General features: G+C 39.9%; 1 protein-coding gene across 1 annotated transcript in view; it reads left to right on the top strand.

Moving 5' to 3' along the window:
* Nucleotides 1-18,776, top strand: part of LOC128638676 (kinesin-like protein KIF18B) — a 258,121-nt gene extending 239,345 nt beyond the window's left edge. The window contains exon 16 of the mRNA XM_053690790.1: nucleotides 15,523-18,776. Coding sequence (XP_053546765.1) covers nucleotides 15,523-15,641 — 119 coding nt within the window. The 3' untranslated portion in view covers nucleotides 15,642-18,776. The remainder of the gene's footprint in view (nucleotides 1-15,522) is intronic.
* The last annotated feature ends 1,986 nt before the right edge of the window (nucleotides 18,777-20,762 follow it).

Here is a 20,762-nt window from a genome sequence, read left to right as displayed (position 1 = left end):
TATCACTAGAGGAATCTGACGAGGGGGAAGTTATGCCGACTAACTCGCCCACGTGTCAGACCCTTTGACTCCCGCTCAAGGAACTCACGCTCTAATGGCGCCAAGTACATCTAGTGCGCCCATAGCGTTTACTTTACAAGACATGGCGGCGGTCATGGATAATACCCTGTCAGCGGTATTATCCAGACTACCTGGGTTTAGAGGAAAGCGAGACAGCTCTGGAGTTAGAAGAAATACAGAGCATACTGACGCTTTAAGAGCTATGTCTGATACTCCCTCACAATATACAGAAGCTGAGAAAGGAGAGCTTCTTGTTGTGGGTGATGTTTCTGACTCAGGGAAAAAGATTCAACCTGATTCTGATATGTCTACATTTAAATTTAAGCTTGAACACCTCCACGTGTTGCTCAGGGAGATTTTAGCTGCTCTGAATGACTGTGATACAATTGCAGTGCCAGAAAAATTGTGTAGATTGGACAAATACTATGCAGTGCCGGTGTGCACTGATGTTTTTCCAATACCTAAAAGGTTTACAGAAATTATTACTAAGGAATGGGATAGACCAGGTGTGCCGTTCTCTCCCCCTCCTATTTTTAAGAAAATGTTTCCAATAGATGCCACCACACGAGACTTATGGCAGACAGTCCCTAAGGTGGAGGGAGCAGTTTCTACCCTAGCTAAGCGTACTACTATCCCTGTCGAGGACAGTTGTGCTTTCTCAGATCCAATGGATAAAAAGTTAGAGGGTTACCTTAAGAAAATGTTTATTCAACAAGGTTTTATTCTACAGCCCCTTGCATGCATTGCCCCAGTCACTGCTGCTGCGGCTTTCTGGTTTGAGTCTCTGGAAGAGGCTTTACAGGTAGAGACCCCATTGGATGACATACTTGACAAGCTTAGAGCACTTATGCTAGCCAATTCTTTTGTTTCTGATGCCATTGTTCATTTGACTAAACTAACGGCTAAGAATTCTGGTTTTTCTATTCAAGCGCGCAGGGCGCTATGGCTTAAATCATGGTCAGCTGATGTTACTTCAAAGTCTAAGCTGCTTAACATTCCCTTCAAGGGGCAAACCCTATTCGGGCCTGATTTGAAGGAGATAATTTCTGATATCACTGGAGGAAAAGGTCATGCCCTTCCTCAGGATAGGTCCAAATCAAGGGCCAAACAGACTAATTTTCGTGCCTTTCAAAACTTCAAGGCGAGTACGGCATCCACTTCCTCTAATGCAAAACAAGAGGGAACTTTTGCCCAGTCCAAGTCGGTCTGGAGACCTAACCAGACCTGGAACAAAGGTAAGCAGGCCAAAAAGCCTGCTTCTGCCCCTAAGTCAGCATGAAGTATCAGCCCCCTATCCAGTAACGGATCTAGTAGGGGGCAGACTTTCGCTCTTCGCCCAGGCTTGGGCAAGAGATGTCCAGGATCCCTGGGCGTTGGAAATTGTATCCCAGGGATATCTTCTGGACTTCAAAGCTTCCCCCCCCAAAAGGGAGATTTCACCTTTCACAATTATCTGCAAACCAGATAAAGAGAGAGGCATTCTTACACTGTGTTCAAGACCTCCTAGTTATGGGAGTGATCCATCCTGTTCCACAGGAGGAACAAGGACAGGGATTTTACTCAAATCTGTTTGTGGTTCCCAAAAAAGAGGGAACCTTCAGACCAATTTTAGATCTCAAGATTTTAAACAAATTCCTCAGAGTTCCATCATTCAAGATGGAGACTATTCGTACCATCCTACCTATGATCCAGGAGGGTCAATACATGACTACAGTGGATTTAAAGGATGCTTATCTTCACATTCCGATACACAAAGATCATCATCGGTTTCTCAGGTTTGCCTTCCTGAACAGGCATTACCAGTTTGTAGCTCTTCCCTTTGGGTTAGCTACAGCCCCAAGAATCTTTACAAAGGTTCTGGGGTCACTTCTGGCGGTCCTAAGACCGCGGGGCATAGCAGTGGCCCCTTATTTAGACGACATTCTGATACAGGCGTCAAATTTCCAAACTGCCAAGTCTCATACGGACATAGTTCTGGCATTTCTGAGGTCGCATGGGTGGAAGGTGAACGAGGAAAAGAGTTCTCTATCCCCTCTCACAAGAGTCTCCTTTCTGGGAACTCTAATAGATTCTGTAGAAATGAGGATTTACCTGACGGAATCCAGGTTATCAAAACTTCTAAATTCCTGCCGTGTTCTTTATTCCACTTCTCGCCCTTCGGTGGCTCAGTGTATGGAAGTAATCGGCTTAATGGTAGCGGCAATGGACATAGTGCCGTTTGCACGTCTACATCTCAGACCGCTGCAACTATGCATACTCAGTCAGTGGAATGGGGATTACACAGATTTGTCCCCTCTACTAAATCTGGATCAAGAGACCAGGGATTCTCTTCTCTGGTGGCTATCTCAGGCCCATCTGTCCAAGGGAATGACCTTTCGCAGGCCAGATTGGACAATTGTAACGACAGATGCCAGCCTTCTAGGCTGGGGGGCAGTCTGGAACTCTCTGAAGGCTCAGGGATCGTGGACTCAGGAGGAGACACTCCTTCCAATAAACATTCTGGAACTGAGAGCGATATTCAATGCTCTTCAGGCTTGGCCTCAGCGACAATGAGGTTCATCAGATTTCAGTCGGACAACATCACGACGGTGGCTTACATCAACCATCAAGGGGGAACAAGGAGTTCCCTAGCGATGTTAGAAGTCTCAAAGATAATTCGCTGGGCAGAGATTCACTCTTGTCACCTATCAGCTATCCATATCCCAGGTGTAGAGAACTGGGAGGCGGATTTTCTAAGTCGACAGACTTTTCATCCGGGGGAGTGGGAACTCCATCCGGAGGTGTTTGCACAATTGATTCATCGTTGGGGCAAACCAGAACTGGATCTCATGGCGTCTCGCCAGAACGCAAAGCTTCCTTGTTACGGATCCAGGTCCAGGGACCCCAAGGCAACACTGATAGATGCTCTAGCAGGGCCTTGGTCCTTCAACCTGGCTTATGTGTTTCCACCGTTTCCTCTGCTCCCTCATCTGATTGCCAAAATCAAGCAGGAGAGAGCATCGGTGATCATGATAGCGCCTGCGTGGCCACGCAGGACTTGGTATGCAGATCTGGTGGACATGTCATCCTTTCCACCATGGACTCTGCCGCTGAGACAGGACCTTCTACTTCAAGGTCCTTTCAACCATCCAAATCTAATTTCTCTGAGGCTGACTGCCTGGAGATTGAACGCTTGATTTTATCAAAGCATGGTTTCTCCGAGTCAGTCATTGATACCTTAATTCAGGCACGAAAGCCTGTCACCAGGAAAATCTATCATAAGATATGGCGTAAATATCTTTATTGGTGTGAATCCAAGGGCTACTCATGGAGTAAGGTCAGGATTCCCAGGATATTATCTTTTCTCCAAGAAGGATTGGAGAAAGGATTGTCAGCTAGTTCCTTAAAGGGACAGATTTCTGCGCTGTCTATTCTTTTGCACAAGCGTCTGGCGGATGTTCCAGACGTTCTGGCATTTTGTCAGACTTTAGTTAGAATCAAGCCTGTGTTTAAACCTGTTGCTCCACCTTGGAGCTTAAATTTGCTTCTTAAAGTTCTTCAGGGGGTTCCGTTTGAACCTCTTCATTCCATAGATATCAAACTTTTATCTTGGAAAGTTCTTTTTCTGGTAGCTATTTCCTCGGCTCGTAGAGTTTCCGAGTTATCTGCCTTACAATGTGATTCTCCTTATCTGATCTTCCATGCAGATAAGGTAGTTCTGCGTACCAAACCTGGGTTTTTACTTAAGGTGGTATCTAATAAGAATATCAATCAGGAGATTGTTGTTTCATCATTGTGTCCTAATCCTTCTTCAAAGAAGGAACGTCTATTACACAATCTTGACGTGGTTCGTGCTTTAAAGTATTATTTACAAGCTACTAAAGATTTTCGTCAAACATCTGCTTTGTTTGTTGTCTACTCTGGACAGAGGAGAGGCCAAAAGGCTTCGGCAACCTCTCTTTCGTTTTGGCTAAGAAGTATAATCCGCTTAGCTTATGAGACTGCTGGCCAGCAGCCTCCTGAAAGGATTACAGCTCATTCTACTAGAGCTGTGGCTTCCACATGGGCCTTTAAAAATGAGGCTTCTGTTGAACAGATTTGCAAGGCGGCGACTTGGTCTTCGCTTCATACCTTTTCAAAATTCTATAAATTTGATACTTTTGCTTCTTCGGAGGCTATTTTTGGGAGAGAGGTTTTACAGGCAGTGGTACCTTCCGTTTAAGTACCTGCCTTGTCCCTCCTTTCATCCGTGTACTTTAGATTTGGTATTGGTATCCCACAAGTAATGGATGATCCATGGACTGGATACACCTTACAAGAGAAAACATAATTTATGCTTACCTGATAAATTTATTTCTCTTGTGGTGTATCCAGTCCACGGCCCGCCCTGTCATTTGAAGGCAGGTATTTTTTAATTTTAAACTACAGTCACCACTGCACCCTATGGTTTCTCCTTTCTCTGCTTGTCTTCGGTCGAATGACTGGATATGGCAGTTAGGGGAGGAGCTATATAGCAGCTCTGCTGTGGGTGATCCTCTTGCAACTTCCTGTTGGGAAGGAGAATATCCCACAAGTAATGGATGATCCGTGGACAGGATACACCACAAGAGAAATAAATTTATCAGGTAAGCATAAATTATGTTTTCTTCAACAACATGGTTGGACGATCAATTTCCCAAAGAATTCTTTAATTCCTTAAACAAAAGTAACTTTTTGGGAGGAGTTTTTTTTTTTTCTCTTTAACAGAACAGAGAAGGTTAAGATTGGTGTCTGCCTGTTTAAATCTTCAAGGCACAGTCTACTCCAAAATTTGTATTGTTTTAAAAGATAACGCCTTAACTACCCATTCCCCAGCTTTGCACAACCAACATTGTTATATTAATATACTTTATAACTTTTAAACCTCAAAATTTCTGCCTGTTTCTAAGCCACTACAGACTGCCTCTTATCTCATGCATTTTTATTAGCTTTTCACAGCCAGACACTGAGTATTCATGTGTGTCATATAAAGATAATGTGCTCACTCCCGTGGAGTTGTGCAGGACACAGCACTAATTGGCTAAAATGCAAGTCTGTAAATAGCCCTGAGATAAGGTAGCTGTCTGCAGAGGCTTAGATACAAGATAATCACAGAGGTAAAACGTATATAAATTTAGCAGTGTTGGTTGTGCATAACTGGGGAATGCGTCATAACGGGATTATCTCTCTTTTTAAACAATAACAATTTTGGAGTAGACTTTCCTTTTCAGTCTCTCTCTTCCCCCCTTGGTTGCTCTTTGTATGGAGGTTCTAGGCCTTATGATTGCAACTTCAGATGCAATTCCATTTGCTCGTTTTCACATGAGACCTCTTCAGCTTTTTTATGCTTCATCAATGGTGCGATTCTCAGCTGTCTCAAAATATATTTTTGGATCCCAGTACAATTCAGTCTATGACTTGGTGGCATGATCATCAGTTTATTATTCAAGAGGCTTCTTTGCTTGTCCTACTGGACTGTGATTACTACAGATGCAATTCTCTCAGGTTGGAGAGCTTTTTGGGTGTCTTTGAGAGCACAGTGAGTTTGGGATCCTCGGGAGACAAGGACGGCAAGTTTACATATAAATGTTCTAGAACTCCGTGCCATTTTCTGGGCTCTATAAGCTTGGCCTCTGTTGAAGAGAGTCTCATCTCTGTTTCCAGATAAACAGTGTCAACCATCGGTTGAACGCACAGTTCCCTATCCATGAGGGAGATGTTTTGAATACTCTCATAGGCAGAAATCAATTCCTATCTAGAATGAGGTGTCATTATGTTTAATGTTTGTTTGTTTTGTGATAGTCCTTCAGGCAGTTGTTTCAGAATAATTTTGATTTCGCTTGTTGGTCTTTCTAATTACATATTACCTGGTTTATTCTTTGGGTTCTGTTACACTTTGGATTTTGTTTCTCTGTGAAAAAAGATATTCTTTCTCCAACATAGGTGTGTCCGGTCCATGGCGTCATCCTTACTTGTGGGATATTCTCTTCCCCAACAGGAAATGGCAAAGAGCCCAGCAAAGCTGGTCACATGATCCCTCCTAGGCTCCGCCTACCCCAGTCATTCTCTTTGCCGTTGTACAGGCAACATCTCCACGGAGATGGCTTAGAGTTTTTTAGTGTTTAACTGTAGTTTTTATTATTCAATCAAGAGTTTGTTATTTTAAAATAGTGCTGGTATGTACTATTTACTCAGAAACAGAAAAGAGATGAAGATTTCTGTTTGTATGAGGAAAATGATTTTAGCAACCGTTACTAAAATCCATGGCTGTTCCACACAGGACTGTTGAGAGGAATTAACTTCAGTTGGGGGAACAGTGAGCAGTCTCTTGCTGCTTGAGGTATGACACATTCTAACAAGACGATGTAATGCTGGAAGCTGTCATTTTCCCTATGGGATCCGGTAAGCCATGTTTATTAAGATAGTAAATAAGGGCTTCACAAGGGCTTATTAAGACTGTAGACTTTTTCTGGGCTAAATCGATTCATTATTAACACATATTTAGCCTTGAGGAATCATTTAATCTGGGTATTTTGATAAGATTATATCGGCAGGCACTTTTTTAGACACCTTATTCTTTAGGGGCTTTCCCAAATCATAGGCAGAGCCTCATTTTCGCGCCGGTGTTGCGCACTTGTTTTTGAGAGGCATGACATGCAGTCGCATGTGTGAGGAGCTCTGATACATAGAAAAGACTTTCTGAAGGCGTCATTTGGTATCGTATTCCCCTTTGGGCTTGGTTGGGTCTCAGCAAAGCAGATACCAGGGACTGTAAAGGGGTTAAAGTTAAAAACGGCTCCGGTTCCGTTATTTTAAGGGTTAAAGCTTCCAAATTTGGTGTGCAATACTTTTAAGGCTTTAAGAGAGTTCCTTCTCATTTAAATAAATGTGATTTATGTGACAATGACAATGATGCCCAAGATGATTCCTCAAGTGAGGGGAGTAAGCATGGTACTGCATCATTCCCTCCTTCGTCTACACGAGTCTTGCCCACTCAGGAGGCCCCTAGTACATCTAGCGCGCCAATACTCCTTACTATGCAACAATTAACGGCTCTAATGGATAATTCTGTCAAAAACATTTTAGCCAAAATGCACACTTATCAGCGTAAGCGCGACTGCTCTGTTTTAGATACTGAAGAGCATGACGACGCTGATAATAATGGTTCTGAAGGGCCCCTAAACCAGTCTGATGGGGCCAGGGAGGTTTTGTCTGAGGGAGAAATTACAGATTCAGGGAACATTTCTCAACAAGCTGAACCTGATGTGATTACGTTTAAATTTAAGTTGGAACATCTCCGCGCTCTGCTTAAGGAGGTATTATCCACTCTGGATGATTGTGACAATTTGGTCATCCCAGAGAAGCTATGTAAAATGGACAAGTTCCTAGAGGTCCCGGGGCTCCCAGAAGCTTTTCCTATACCCAAGCGGGTGGCGGACATTGTAAATAAAGAATGGGAAAGGCCCGGTATTCCTTTCGTCCCTCCCCCCATATTTAAAAAATTGTTTCCTATGGTCGACCCCAGAAAGGACTTATGGCAGACAGTCCCCAAGGTCGAGGGAGCGGTTTCCACTTTAAACAAACGCACCACTATACCCATAGAAGATAGTTGTGCTTTCAAAGATCCTATGGATAAAAAATTAGAAGGTTTACTTAAAAAGATGTTTGTTCAGCAGGGTTACCTTCTACAACCAATTTCATGCATTGTCCCTGTCGCTACAGCCGCATGTTTCTGGTTCGATGAGCTGGTAAAGGCGGTCGATAGTGATTCTCCTCCTTATGAGGAGATTATGGACAGAATCAATGCTCTCAAATTGGCTAATTCTTTCACCCTAGACGCCACTTTGCAATTGGCTAGGTTAGCGGCTAAGAATTCTGGGTTTGCTATTGTGGCGCGCAGAGCGCTTTGGTTGAAATCTTGGTCAGCTGATGCGTCTTCCAAGAACAAGCTACTTAACATTCCTTTCAAGGGGAAAACGCTGTTTGGCCCTGACTTGAAAGAGATTATCTCTGATATCACTGGGGGTAAGGGCCATGCCCTTCCTCAGGATCGGCCTTTCAAGGCCAAAAATAAACCTAATTTTCGTCCCTTTCGTAGAAACGGACCAGCCCAAAGTGCTACGTCCTCTAAGCAAGAGGGTAATACTTCTCAAGCCAAGCAAGCTTGGAGACCAATGCAAGGCTGGAACAAGGGAAAGCAGGCCAAGAAACCTGCAACTGCTACCAAGACAGCATGAAATGTTGGCCCCCGATCCGGGACCGGATCTGGTGGGGGGCAGACTCTCTCTCTTCGCTCAGGCTTGGGCAAGAGATGTTCTGGATCCTTGGACACTAGAAATAGTCTCCCAAGGTTATCTTCTGGAATTCAAGGGGCTTCCCCCAAGGGGGAGGTTCCACAGGTCTCAGTTGTCTTCAGACCACATAAAAAGACAGGCATTCTTACATTGTGTAGAAGACCTGTTAACAATGGGAGTGATTCATCCTGTTCCATTAGGAGAACAAGGGATGGGGTTCTACTCCAATCTGTTCATAGTTCCCAAAAAAGAGGGAACGTTCAGACCAATCTTAGATCTCAAGATCTTAAACAAGTTTCTCAAGGTTCCATCGTTCAAGATGAAAACCATTCGAACAATTCTTCCTTCCATCCAGGAAGGTCAATTCATGACCACGGTGGATTTAAAGGATGCGTATCTACATATTCCTATCCACAAGGAACATCATCGGTTCCTAAGGTTCGCATTTCTGGACAAGCATTACCAGTTCGTGGCGCTTCCTTTCGGATTAGCCACTGCTCCAAGGATTTTCACAAAGGTACTAGGGTCCCTTCTAGCTGTGCTAAGACCAAGGGGCATTGCTGTAGTACCTTACTTGGACGACATTCTGATTCAAGCGTCGTCCCTTCCTCAAGCAAAGGCTCACACGGACATCGTCCTGGCCTTTCTCAGATCTCACGGATGGAAAGTGAACGTGGAAAGAGTTCTCTATCTCCGTCGACAAGGGTTCCCTTCTTGGGAACAATAATAGACTCCTTAGAAATGAGGATTTTTCTGACAGAGGCCAGAAAAACAAGACTTCTAGACTCTTGTCGGATACTTCATTCCGTTCCTCTTCCTTCCATAGCGCAGTGCATGGAAGTGATAGGTTTGATGGTAGCGGCAATGGACATAGTTCCTTTTGCGCGCATTCATCTAAGACCATTACAACTGTGCATGCTCAGTCAGTGGAATGGGGACTATACAGACTTGTCTCCGAGGATACAAGTAAATCAGAGGACCAGAGACTCACTCCGTTGGTGGCTGTCCCTGGACAACCTGTCACAAGGGATGACCTTCCGCAGACCAGAGTGGGTCATTGTCACGACCGACGCCAGTCTGATGGGCTGGGGCGCGGTCTGGGGATCCCTGAAAGCTCAGGGTCTTTGGTCTCGGGAAGAATCTCTTCTACCGATAAATATTCTGGAACTGAGAGCGATATTCAATGCTCTCAAGGCTTGGCCTCAGCTAGCGAGGGCCAAGTTCATACGGTTTCAATCAGACAACATGACAACTGTTGCGTACATCAACCATCAGGGGGGAACAAGGAGTTCCCTGGCGATGGAAGAAGTGACCAAAATCATTCAATGGGCGGAGTCTCACTCCTGCCACCTGTCTGCAATCCACATCCCAGGAGTGGAAAATTGGGAAGCGGATTTTCTGAGTCGTCAGACATTGCATCCGGGGGAGTGGGAACTCCATCCGGAAATCTTTGTCCAAATCACTCAACTGTGGGGCATTCCAGACATGGATCTGATGGCCTCTCGTCAGAACTTCAAAGTTCCTTGCTACGGGTCCAGATCCAGGGATCCCAAGGCGGCTCTAGTGGATGCACTAGTAGCACCTTGGACCTTCAAACTAGCTTATGTATTCCCGCCGTTTCCTCTCATCCCCAGGCTGGTAGCCAGGATCAATCAGGAGAGGGCGTCGGTGATCTTGATAGCTTCTGCGTGGCCACGCAGGACTTGGTATGCAGATCCGGTGAATATGTCATCGGCTCCACCATGGAAGCTACCTTTGAGACGAGACCTTCTTGTTTAAGGTCCGTTCGAACATCCGAATCTGGTCTCACTCCAGCTGACTGCTTGGAGATTGAACGCTTGATCTTATCGAAGCGAGGGTTCTCAGATTCTGTTATCGATACTCTTGTTCAGGCCAGAAAGCCTGTAACTAGAAAGATTTACCACAAAATTTGGAAAAAATATATCTGTTGGTGTGAATCTAAAGGATTCCCTTGGGACAAGGTTAAGATTCCTAAGATTCTATCCTTCCTTCAAGAAGGATTGGAAAAAGGATTATCTGCAAGTTCCCTGAAGGGACAGATTTCTGCCTTGTCTGTGTTACTTCACAAAAAGCTGGCAGCTGTGCCAGATGTTCAAGCCTTTGTTCAGGCTCTGGTTAGAATCAAGCCTGTTTACAAACCTTTGACTCCTCCTTGGAGTCTCAACTTAGTTCTTTCAGTTCTTCAGGGGGTTCCGTTTGAACCCTTACATTCCGTTGATATTAAGTTATTATCTTGGAAAGTTTTGTTTTTGGTTGCAATTTCTTCTGCTAGAAGAGTTTCAGAATTATCTGCTCTGCAGTGTTCTCCTCCTTATCTGGTGTTCCATGCAGATAAGGTGGTTTTACGTACTAAACCTGGTTTTCTTCCAAAAGTTGTTTCTAACAAAAACATTAACCAGGAGATTATCGTACCTTCTCTGTGCCCGAAACCAGTTTCAAAGAAGGAACGTTTGTTGCACAATTTGGATGTTGTTCGCGCTCTAAAATTCTATTTAGACGCTACAAAGGATTTTAGACAAACATCTTCCTTGTTTGTTGTTTATTCCGGTAAAAGGAGAGGTCAAAAAGCAACTTCTACCTCTCTCTCTTTTTGGATTAAAAGCATCATCAGATTGGCTTACGAGACTGCCGGACGGCAGCCTCCCGAAAGAATCACAGCTCATTCCACTAGGGCTGTGGCTTCCACATGGGCCTTCAAGAACGAGGCTTCTGTTGATCAGATATGTAGGGCAGCGACTTGGTCTTCACTGCACACTTTTACCAAATTTTACAAGTTTGATACTTTTGCTTCTTCTGAGGCTATTTTTGGGAGAAAGGTTTTGCAAGCCGTGGTGCCTTCCATCTAGGTGACCTGATTTGCTCCCTCCCATCATCCGTGTCCTAAAGCTTTGGTATTGGTTCCCACAAGTAAGGATGACGCCGTGGACCGGACACACCTATGTTGGAGAAAACAGAATTTATGTTTACCTGATAAATTACTTTCTCCAACGGTGTGTCCGGTCCACGGCCCGCCCTGGTTTTTTAATCAGGTCTGATAATTTATTTTCTTTAACTACAGTCACCACGGTATCATATGGTTTCTCCTATGCAAATATTCCTCCTTAACGTCGGTCGAATGACTGGGGTAGGCGGAGCCTAGGAGGGATCATGTGACCAGCTTTGCTGGGCTCTTTGCCATTTCCTGTTGGGGAAGAGAATATCCCACAAGTAAGGATGACGCCGTGGACCGGACACACCGTTGGAGAAAGTAATTTATCAGGTAAACATAAATTCTGTTTTTTATCTCAACCCTTATTTGTCGCTAGGGGACTCATAATCTTGGGTATTTGTTCCCAGGAGTAATGGATTGTGGATTCTCACCACCTGTATGAAAGAAAACATAATTTGTGCTTACCTGATAGCTTAAAGGGACAGTATACTGTAAAATAGTTTTTCCCTTAATGTGTTTCTAAATACTTTTGTTTTCCAACTGCAGAGTATAAAATGTTTAAACATTTGCTTTTTAAGGTTTGTGTATATTAAATATCTGATTTTGTGTTTTGAAGTCACAACCTAATAAAATGGGTTTAGCTTGTAGGTATAATCAGACCTCATTACTTTGTGTACATATAGATGCTTCTTTATCTTATATCTATCCGTAAACCTGGAGAGAACAATGGAAAATGTAACATTCTATACCCCACTGGGAGAGTAATTTCTTCTGCTGGCTGTGTTTACACAGCTTATCTATAGCTTGGACCTAAGGCCAGAAACTTTCAGAATAGGTGGGGGTACCACAGGCTAAGTCAACTATTTCAAATGCCAATATAAGGGTAAAGAAAACCATTGTAAACAAATTAATACACTCTAGCAGGTAAAGTGGTTCATTGGGAACAAAGGGGAGAACATTTTTGAGTAAACTTGCCCTTTAATTTCTATGATGGGGTTGAGAGTCCAAGAGACTCCACCCTGTTTATTTTTGTGCACGTCTTTTTTCCTGGCTCTTATTTCTTTTCCTACCTCTTTTGCTTGGCTATTTGTAAAAATACTGAGTTGCCAGTGAGGTGGGAGGGGTTTTATAGAGTTGTTGGGGGTTGGGAATCTTTGCCGCCTCCTTGTGGCAGGGAAGAGTAATTCCTGGGAGTAATGGATCGTGGACTCTCACCACCATGAAATAAATTTAATTTATCAGGTAAGAATATGGAGATGAGTAAAACAAATAAATTTGTTTTCAGGTGTAATACATCAGCAACCTTTTTGGCTGTCTTTTACTATCAAAACTTCAGAGTCTCTTTTTAGTGCACCTAGAATAATTTCTCTTGGTATGTGTACTGTTGCAGACCATGCTTAACATTCAACCGTGATGAAGTGTAATGTCTTATGTATGGGGACACTTATCATTGCTAAAAGACCACTCTGGTTGCTATATTTTAATTTCAAATGTTAGTTCCAATGTAAATATTTGTAGCTTTCCTTAAAGGGACAGTAAAGTCAAAATTAAACTGATACTTCTGATAGAGCATGTGATTTAAACGAACTTTTCAATTTTGTTCTATTGTCAAATTTGCTTTGTTCTCTTGATATCCTTTGTTGAAGATTAAAGCTAGGCAGGCTGATGGGAGCTTAGAAGCGTGCACATGTTTTGGTTTCTATGTATAATATTGCTATAAACAGTGTAGCAAACACAGCTGCCCGATGGCTAGAGACACATGCATGCTCATTAGCTCACCTAAGATTAGTCTTTAACAATAGTTACCAAGAGAACTAAGCAAAATTCATAACAAAATTAATTTTGAAAGTTGTTCAAAATGTCATGCTCTATCCAATCCAGTGAAGTTTAATTTTGACTTTACTGTCCCTTGCTAGAATGCTGTTTCAGCAGCATTTATGTTCCAGTAGTGTTCAGGAAGAAAATGTATGCATTGCCCTCAGAAGGTCCTAGCCACACTTATAGTAAGCTCTGCAGGATAATTATCTAAACATATCTTATTGTGTGTGACTGCATGGAAGCATCAGGATTTTGTGTTGTCATTCATGTTTTTTGGGAGTAGAATGTTAAACACATAAACAAAGATGGTTTTGTTTGAGGTTAAACCGCCATGATTGATCAGGTGGAGCCTTTCAGATCTCTGTATAAACTAGTGATCTGCACCTTGATGAGACCCAGTTGTCTCCGTCTTGCAGTGGGTTTGGTAGAAGATTCGTCCAATTCAAAGCTATTTTCTGAAGCTTTGGCATCACATACCCTGTTTTTATTCCACCCGATATAAAACAGATACTGTACTGGTGATTGGTTAGATCACATCTAAAGAGAAGGAAACTACTGACAGACTCACATTGTATGTGTGCTTGTCACTGGTTAAATGCAATGAAGCTTGTACAGCGCTGCGGAATCTGTTGGCGCTCTACAAATACCTGATGATGATGATGATAATAATAAAAGTTTGTTAGTCTGTTATATTTAAGGTCTTCTCTTTTGTTTACATACACTATCGAGATTGCTACCTGAGCAGCACCTTTTTATAGAAATTTGGACTGGATCTTGGTGGTTGATACACTTGCAAATTGTATATATATTTAGCTTACAATGATGTTTGGCCTGTCTCTGCATGGTTAGTCACATAAGAATACTTTGGATTTTGTACATCATGGCTTCATTTTTATTTATTTTTTTGGTCTTGTGAAACATCTAAAAGACAAACTTGGTTTTTTAGAGCCATTAACTTATCTGCTGTGATGAGCTCAGAAGCCATTGTGGAATTTACCTTGGTTTCCTTTTTACAGTCCTATTTTTGACCATTAGGCAAAGCATTTGTCTGGAATATCTATAAAGATAATTTATTTGGTCAGTTATCTCATCCAGACAACTAGCTGAGCTGCCGGCATTTTCTTCTCCTTTTTCATCATTCCATCCAGATGACGTATTTCTCTGGCATATTCTGTCATAGTTTTTGCCTCTAAAGACATCTGTCTTTCCTAATTTTGTCCTGGTATTGAAAACTGGTGAATTGAACTCGGCTTTACTCCTCCGACATCTTCAGATATCTTGACAGGACAGAAGAATTAAGGCAAGCTAACAGAGCACTTGTCATCACAAAGGTTGTATGCAGCAAAGACTTTGATTTCCTGCTTCTTCATCTCAGCTTATTAAGAAGGCGAGACAGTTGTTCCTCTAGATCTTATGGCCCATTCTACAAAAGCAGTTTTAACTTTTTGGGCAGCTGAAGAATATATGTCTGAAGACCAAAGTAAATAGTTTTTTATATCACATTCTAGTGAAATACGATAAATTATATGTTTGTTGCAGATAGTCGTTAATGTTCAGATTCCCTAGTTGATGTCGACATTTACTGCATGAGGTCATTAAATTACAAACTTTTAGCTAGTTAATAGAAATGTTTTTTTTTTGTCAACATTATTTCTTACTTGTTCTGGAGGAATTGTATAGCCAATCACACCTCAGTCTATGCAAATAAAAACGTTATTAGCAAGGATGAAATTCCACAAATTAAAAGGACATGAAACCCCAAATAATTGTTTCGTGAGTCAGATAGAGCATACAATTTTAAACATCTTTCCAATTTACTTATATTATCAAATTTGCTTCATTCCCTTGTTATCCTATACTGAAGGATCAGTAATGCACTACTGTGAGCAAGCTGAACACATCTAGTGAACCAATCACAAGAGATACAAGTATGCAGGCTCCAATTACCAACTAGCTCCCAGTAGTGTAGGATATGTACATATTTTTTTCAACAACACATACAAATAGAACAAAACACTTTTGACAATACAACTGAATATAAAAGTATCTTAAAGTGGCATGCCATCTAAATAATGCAAGTTTCATTTTGACTTTCCAATCTATTGAAATCATAGTATAATATATATTTCTTGACTCGATTACTTAGCTTCCCTTCTTTTTTGTTTAATACCTTTTAACATAGATGGTTTATATAGCAGGAAGGTGAAAAGCCTTTTACTGTCCTGAAAAAGTTATTTTCGTTTGTTGGTCCTGCAGACGGAACTGAACCAAGATATAACCTCTTTTTGTGTTTGCATTTTATGTTCTTTAGTCTGTGTATAAGGAGTATTATGACTTTCAGAAACATATCCTTACCACTTGCATAAGATGCATTTCTTTATCATTTTATTTTTTGTTCCCCAGAAAACATTCAAGGACACAGTGATGGTAAGAAGACAGGAAGGGGGAATGTGGCTTTCGGCAGGTCCCAATCTATGGCTTCAACGGCCCGGTTCATGCAGTTTGCATCAGCCAAGTACTAAATGCAATGCAGATCCATGTTTGTTTGGACTTTAGGTCTCAGAGGCAAAGAACTAAAATGACTTCCTCTTTCTTTCTTCACCTGATGCAAGAAGTTAAGCTCATGGACATCTGCCCAACAAATATACCAGTTCCTTGGGACTTTATATCTGAACATTTCTGAAATTGTGTGTGTTTTATTCAATGTTGCACTTTTGTTAATTTTATCATTGTAATCATTTGAGACCATTAGTGCATCTAATTGTAAATAGCAAAATTGTTATGAACTAGGTAGCTTTGTGTTGTTACTACCAGTTGTAAATTGTACAGCTATTATAGAATCTTCTTTTTAATGGGGCAATCATTATTAAGATTGTCATATTTATATAAAGCTTCTAGTGTTGAGTGCTATGTGGCTGCCAACCAGTTTGTGATAACAGAGACTAATTTTTGATCATCCAAGAAAGAGCAGGCAGTCCTACAATTAAAGTGAAGGTCAATTTTGATGAATTAAAGTGCCCTTGTTTTTAATAGGATTATTAAAAACCGGGCACTTATTCATCAAAATTGACCTCCACTTTAAGGACTTTTAATAGAGCAACCTTAAAGAAAAGTAAGTTTGTCTTTCTGCAGCTGAATCTGTAATATTTTAATAGTAACATTTATGTATAATGGAATATTCCTTTATTTTTTAATTCATCCATTTGTAATTAGTAACGTGTCATATTTCAGAGTTACAATTGACAAAAATTCCCAGTAGGGTTGTTAGGAAAAGTCAGTAGGATATCACATTCTGACTAATAAAGGTATGAACTCAACATTGTCTTAAAATGTAATAGTGCATTTTAAATTCTAACCACAGACGTGTTTCAGTGTTGTCATATAATGCTATATTATTACATTTATAACTGTGTTTTTGTCTGTTATTTCATGAAGCTTTTATTACTAAAATAGTTATCTTAAAACTTAGTCTACACATAGTAATGTAGGGCTGCAACTAACGATTATTTTCATAATCGATTAATCGGCCGATTATTTTTTCGATTAATCGACTAATCGGATAAAAAGAGAATCAATAATAGTTTTCTATGTTTTAAATAAAATCCACATAATGAGTGTTACAAATATAAACTTCAGACTAAAACTTTACATTAACACAACTGTTTCTTAATTTTTTAAGCAGGAGGGCACAGTTTTATAATTAAACAAAACCACAAACTGTTTGAAAAGAGGTAGAACTAGAAAGAGTTAGACTTTCACTGTTAATAACATTCTGTTATTCACTCTTTCAGAAACTTTGCATTGAAATGCAAAAATATCAACATGTCCACATGCTTCTGGCTAAGGCTGGTTCTCTGTTTGCAGCTATATTTCCTGCAGCAGAGAAAAGGCTGTTGAGGTGTATAAATAGGGTTTTGCCAATTTCACCAAAGTGGGATATTTATCTTTGTTAGCTCTTCACCAATGCTAAGTGTTTTCTACCTTGGCAAAGGGCCGCTCAATAAAGTAACCCTTGACTTCATTCTAACATAAACATATCTTGAATATCTATATGCAATGGTAAATAACCAGCTATAAGGTTAGGGGAAATATCTAGTCCGCTCTAAAAATAATGAATATATACTTATAAAGGTTGAATCTGGTACATATTATAACTATTTATTAAAAATATAAAAAAAACAATAAAAAACAAAATCAGAAGCGCTAAGGACTGTATATCAATAACAGGACAAAGCCTTACACATATATTTATACAGTACATATAATCAGCAATTTCAAGCAATACGCTAATAATTGTGCAAACAGATAATAGTGCACATCAATTTAAATAACTCCCATCAATCTAGGGGCAAGGTGTAAACAACAAGCTTGGCACTATATCATGCAAAGCATAGTTCCAAATCACCTGATTTAATATAAACAATCCAAATGATGACTCCTATTATATCTGGGTTGTACATAAGCAAGGGGGAGTTGTAAACTTATGCTGTCCTGAAAAAGTAAAAAGTATACGTCTGTAAACATCCTTTAGGCTAAGGACATAACCATAAAACACAGTACCATATGCAGGAGTTCATTGGAGTGAAGCAGCTGGTGTTGTGCACAGACCAACTAATTGCAAACCAACTAATCGATTAATCGATTATGAGATTCGTTGACAACTATTTTCATAATCGATTATTATCGATTATGACGATTAGTTGTTGCAGCTCTATAGTAATGTGTTACTAATAAACCAATGGTTACACATATATGTAATTCTATCATTTCTGCACTATAATTGGCTTTTTGTGCTTAATGTAGCCTGATTTTTAATCAATATAATAGACTTAATCAGTAATAGCCGCTGTTTGTTCCTTGCACAGCAGCAAAATGAAATATTTGTGTTTTAGGTTATTTTTACATACAGCTGCAGCTTCAGCTGGGTATTTATTGTATGACATGTTTATTAATATGATGCATACATTTTCTAATTCTAATGCAGATTTGCAATTTTAATCTTTTGCAGTTAAAGTTTTCTACAATTTACATTCTTTTTTTAATTTAACTTTGAACCACTTGTATATTTTATAATAAGCAGCACAGTAGAATTCCTTTAAATTGCCCTGTTTTTAAAGAACATTATTTTGCCTTCTGTTTTCAATTAACTTTTTACCAGTTTTAGATATCTGTGTAATGGGTAAACCAATCAGACCTGCTTCAGCTGCATTTCTTGTCTTTTAATATGCTACTGGTTTGCTAAAATGTGTGTATCCTGTGTTTTGTTTTTGTATTTCAATATACTTAATTCATGGTAGTTTATCTGTTTAGGGCATATGGGCTTTTTTTATTTTTTATAAAAGACTAAAACATCCAAAAAGGATGCTACGTCTAAATATTTTTCAAACTGAATTTTTACAAATTCTATACATATTTTTAAAAAAAACAGATAAATTAAGGGAAGCTCCAAATACACTTTATGGTATTAAATTAGACACTTTTTCTCTCCTTGTCAAAGACCTAAAAATCTTCAGCATAATTGTGTTTTGTTTTTTATTATCTAGAAATCTTTTACTGTACCATTAAAGTCAGTTCAGGATAACCCAAATGTTTCACAATTTGTAGCAAACTGTGTATGATGTCTACAGAATGGATGCGATAAAAAAAGCTCCGATACATCTCATTGTTACATTTGTGTCTGTTTTTTCCCCCAAAACAAAGTTTTATCAGAAGTTATCCTTTTTACCTTCTTCCAGGGATCAGCACTCTTTTATCATAACAACGTGCTCTGAGTAAAACGTACTCATATCAAAGAAACGATCACGCACTCTCCGTTTAGAACTCTCACAAACTTTTAATGATATGACATTTCGGGGTGGTGCCCCTTAAGACAAATGTCTGAAGAAGGGGCACCACCCCGAAACGTCACATATCATTAAAAGTTTGTGAAAGTTCTAAACAGAGAGTGCAGGATTGTTTCTTTGATGTATGTATGTGTGTATATATATATATATATATATATATATATATATATATACATAGCAAAACAGGAAACAGCACTCTCTGGACTTAAGTAAAAAACAAGTAGTTTATTCAGTAACGTTTCGGGGAATGCTCCCCTTCATCAGACCTGATGAAGGGGAGCATTCCCCGAAACGTTACTGAATAAACTACTTGTTTTTTACTTAAGTCCAGAGAGTGCTGTTTCCTGTTTTGCTACATTTCAACTACTCTAGCACCCTGGCCCTTGGAGAACTGTTTGTGAGAGTGCAACTGACTCTTTTTGCTTATATATATATATATATATATATGTCTGTGTGTGTGTGTATGTAGAGCCATCTTTAGCATATTATTACAGTCAGTCCAGGATAACACAATAATTTTGCATCACTGCCTCACACAGTACCAGAAGTTGACATGACAGTTATATTAGTAGATCAGGGAAATAGTTTAGTTATTCCAGGAAGTCTAGAAAGAGGAGCATAATTAATATTTGTAAGGGGCCTCAGAAAGGTTCTGTGCATCAGCAAGAGAGAAGCCGCACGCTTAGTTTGAAACATGGACGTCAGCAGAAAGTGCTGGATCTAATTGTGTTAAATGATGCTTTGCCATCTGGCACACAATGGCAGTTAACATCCTAGAAAGAGGAAAATATTAAGCTAAAAAAGATTGTAATTTAAGTTGCTCTCCTCTAATCAATGGGGGTATCTAAAGTAATTGCTTTAAAAAAGAAAACATCAATATGAATTCAATGGAGTGTGTTTTGGTAGAGGTTAAATGTGTGCAGTATTCTCAGATAATGTTTATTATATATATTTATTTTTTTAAGTGGTCCGTGACTAATTTTAATAATTCTATGTTCTGAGCGCATTCCAGCAATATGTAAAGTTTGAGCTGTATTCATTTGTGTTTAAACACGTGAGACTGCTTGCGCTTTTTGACCTGTGGTGCTATATTGTATTGCATTTTATTTGTTAGATTTTTGTGTATGAATGAGAGACATTAGCCATTTTTTCCTATCATGGAAAATGGTTTGTACTTTATAATGGGAGGACATTTTCTTTTTTTTTTCAGGGTATTTATTTTATACACATTGTGTTTTTAACTAGTTGTAAAGACAATAAACACAATTTTATAATTTGCTTTTTAAAAGTAAAATGCCAATATTTATAGATGTGTCACTTTTTAAAAGGATGTCATGTTTAGAGAAAGTACGATTAAGGGTTTAGTTGAATCAAAAGTGCACCTTGTTTCTGAGTGTTTAATTATATTTGATCTCCCATTTATATCAGCAAATTGACTTTAGAGGGCAGCTATGCTTGGCTACATTTGCTGTTGTACAAAGTACACACTACCTCAGCCCCCACTGGTGCATTTTAATAACACAAGTCCCCATCTGGCTCTGAATGATTTCCAGGAGCTACTAGAAAAATGTACTTTATGATAAAACCGCCAGCAAGTCATAACCCAAGTGTTACTTCTGTTTTATCAGAAACTATATGTAGAATGAAGTTTATGTATATTTCTGTGCAATTCACCACCCCCCTTACAAGTGTAACCCATTAATATAAGACAGATGTGGAGGATTTTGTAATAAAACTTGCTTTAAACCAAGTGGTCCTTTTTGTCTTCTGTTTTTATTTTCTCAAAACCAAGCCTTGGTT

Source organism: Bombina bombina, chromosome 8, assembly GCF_027579735.1.
Source record: "Bombina bombina isolate aBomBom1 chromosome 8, aBomBom1.pri, whole genome shotgun sequence".
Taxonomy (NCBI): domain Eukaryota; kingdom Metazoa; phylum Chordata; class Amphibia; order Anura; family Bombinatoridae; genus Bombina; species Bombina bombina.
Note: the sequence above shows the minus strand (reverse complement) of the source record. Positions and strands in the feature narration are given on the sequence as shown.